This window comes from Sinocyclocheilus anshuiensis, unplaced genomic scaffold (assembly GCF_001515605.1).
Source record: "Sinocyclocheilus anshuiensis isolate Anshui unplaced genomic scaffold, SAMN03320099.WGS_v1.1 scaffold652, whole genome shotgun sequence".
Taxonomy (NCBI): Eukaryota; Metazoa; Chordata; class Actinopteri; order Cypriniformes; family Cyprinidae; genus Sinocyclocheilus; species Sinocyclocheilus anshuiensis.
Window position 1 is genome coordinate 193,825 of NW_015555769.1, and position 2,943 is coordinate 196,767.

General features: G+C 44.5%; 1 protein-coding gene across 1 annotated transcript in view; it reads right to left on the minus strand.

Moving 5' to 3' along the window:
- ryr2a (ryanodine receptor 2a (cardiac)) overlaps nt 1-2,943 on the minus strand; it is a 124,207-nt gene that overhangs the window by 62,269 nt on the left and 58,995 nt on the right. The window contains exons 31-36 of the mRNA XM_016468347.1: nt 1,488-1,696; nt 1,085-1,410; nt 743-860; nt 494-654; nt 223-382; nt 56-142 (exon numbers count right to left, since the gene is read on the minus strand). Of these exons, the coding sequence (XP_016323833.1) occupies nt 56-142; nt 223-382; nt 494-654; nt 743-860; nt 1,085-1,410; nt 1,488-1,696 (1,061 nt within the window). The remainder of the gene's footprint in view (nt 1-55; nt 143-222; nt 383-493; nt 655-742; nt 861-1,084; nt 1,411-1,487; nt 1,697-2,943) is intronic.

Consider the following 2,943-nt stretch of genomic DNA (forward strand, 5'->3'; position numbering starts at 1 on the left):
TGAGTGTGTGTGAGTGTGTGTGTGTGTGTGTGTGTGTGTGTAAGCATAAGCTCACCTTGATGCGTCCCAGTTCGAACTGAAAGATGTTTGGACTGGTTGCTTGTGCAAACACTGCAGGGAAAAGTTTAGTACTGGGCTCCACCTGCAGACACAGTTACGCTGCTAGTTAGTCCTAGTTAACCAGTCCCTGCATCACAGGCTGCTTGGAGGAATGAACAGTACCTGGTAGAAGGTGCTGAGCTCTTTGCCGTTGGAGGTGAAGGTGAGGAGGCCGTTGGCTGTATCTACCAAACACCCGATCTCCAGCCCGTTATTACTGCGGCCCTGACTGGGATTGCTGCACTCGCCGCCCCAAACCATGTAGCAGTTACTGCGCTTGATGCTGCGAAACAGACGCAGACTGCTACTGTACAACCATTCCATACATTAGATATCTGTAACTGCATCTGCAGACAGATTCACACTGTGCTCCTGCAGCATCAGTGTCACTGACCTCTCGTGAACTTTGCCCTTCTCGTCTCCCAGGGTAACGGTGACCATTCGGACCGTGCTGAGCTCAAAGGCCGGGTCGTGCTGATGAAAGTCTGAGGTCACCCAGCCGACCCACACGCTGGATGGCTCCTGGCCGGGGAAGATCCTCACCGAGTAATAATACTGACACACAGAGACAGAACACGACATTTAACACTCGGCTTAAAGCTGAAGAGCGTGCCGTTCTGATGACTTGAGCTCTGTCTCTCACCGCTGATGTCTGTATGAGATTCTCACAGTCGTCTCTCTCATCAGCCAAAACCTCCTCTGACAGACGAGCGCTGGAGTTACTGCTGGTCATTTCAGGCTTCGTTCTTTTCAACATGAACCTGAACACAAACACGTGTAAATTACAGACAAAAGCACTTTATCAAACACATCATCATCATCATTCACACCAAAATCAGACTCAAACACATCTTTCTTTCTGTTATGTGTCCGAACACAATTCAATCCAAAACTAAGGATGCAACAGCAGCATTAACGGTCGTCTCTAAATGTCATTTTTCTCTTTCAGATCAATAATGTCATGTGTGTGTGTCTGTATAATGACCTCTGCTTGATTTTGGAGGGTTTCTCCTGATTATGATCCTTGTGGTTGTTGAACTCATCTCGCTCTCTGTCGGGTCCGTTCGAGCTCACGTGACTGTGTGGCGTCTTCATCAGGACCTCGAAGTCCGACACCGTCTCGAAGTCCTCCAGATCTCTCTTGGGAGAGAAGAAGCTGCCGCTGGCTGCACGCAGAAACGCCTCTGAGCACTCGATGGGCATGCTGAGACGATAGAACATGATGTCTGTGCTACTGTTCTGTGAGCCGAACGACCTCTGGGTGACCTTTAGGCACGGCGGGCTCTCCACCGTCCCGTCGATCCGTGTGACCTGCAACACACAGAGAATGCTGTGAACGCTCGGTACGACGCCGCTCGACCCAAAGCACACGTGTGGCGTGACCTGACCTCGATGTGCTCGTGGTTGAGCGGGACGGGGATGAACTGAGGCAGCCGTTTGCTGATCCACATGGTCAGATCGCGGTTCATGTTGACGGCGAAGGGTTCGTAGCCCTCCTGCAGGCCGCAGATGGTGAAGTACTTCAGCGTGCTCACGTTCTTCCCAAAGTTCATACGGCCCACCTGACACACACCCAGACTACAGACCGGGATGAAACCTGACAACAACGTAAGACAGGAACGCTCAATTACACATCAGTAAATCATCACTAGAGCTCATAGTGATGGAATCCTTGTCTAATTTGTTTCCTACTCACAATTACTGCAGAAAATGCACATTTGTGACCTTGGAGCACAAAACCAGTCTTAAGTGTCAATTTTTCAAAATTGAGATTTCTACATCATCTGAAAGCTGAATAAATAAGCTTTCCATTGATGTATGGTTTGTTAGGATAGGACAATATTTGGCTGAGATACGACTATTTGAAAATCTGGAATCTGAGGGTGCAAAAAAATCTAAATATTGAGAAAATCATCTTTAAAGTTGTTCAAATGAAGTTCTTAGCAATGCATATTACTAATCAAAAATTAAGTTTTGATATATTTACGGTAGGAAATTTACAAAATATCTTCATGGAACATGATCTTTACTTAATATCCTAATGATTTTTGGCATAAAAGAAAAATCTATAATTTTGACCCATACAATGTATTGTTGGCTATTGCTACAAATATACCCCAGCGACTTAAGACTGCTTTTGTGCTGCAGGGTCACATTTAGTTAATGTCACATAGTACACTGCAAAAAGTGATGTTCGTAGTATTTTGTCTAAATATTTTTGAATCAAGATGCACAATGACATGAGGTGAGATGACAAAATGAAGTGAGTTTATGCTTAAAACAAGAACAAATATCTGCCAATGGGTTCAGAAAAATCAACTGAATTCAAAGGGAAAACAAGTAGATTTTTCTGAATCCATAAACTCACTTCGTTTGATCAATTTCTTAGAAAACAAGACTTCTCATGTCATTTTGCATCTGAAGTAAATGCATCTTGATTTAAGAATTTTTTATATATTTGTACTGGAAAACAAAACAAAAATACTGAGGAAGAACATCAGTTTCTGCATTGCAGTTAAATTAAGCTTGCAAAATACAAATGATAAAAACTAAATACTCTCACGGATGACAGAGCTGCTGCTGACATGATAGAATAAGACAGAAATGCTGATACAGATCAGTGAGTAATGGTTGATGTATGTCCGTGGTCAGCAGGTGGCGCTCATCTCTAGTTCCTACACTGCAGGATCTGTGAAGAGCCGTAATGATGAATGACACAGCAACACTCTCCTGCTGCTCTCAGAAACACTCCCTGAGACATCAATGAGACACAACAGCTGCTGCAACTAATGCACATGAGTGTGAGTGAGTGTGTGTGTGTGTGTGTGTGTGTGTGTGTGTGTG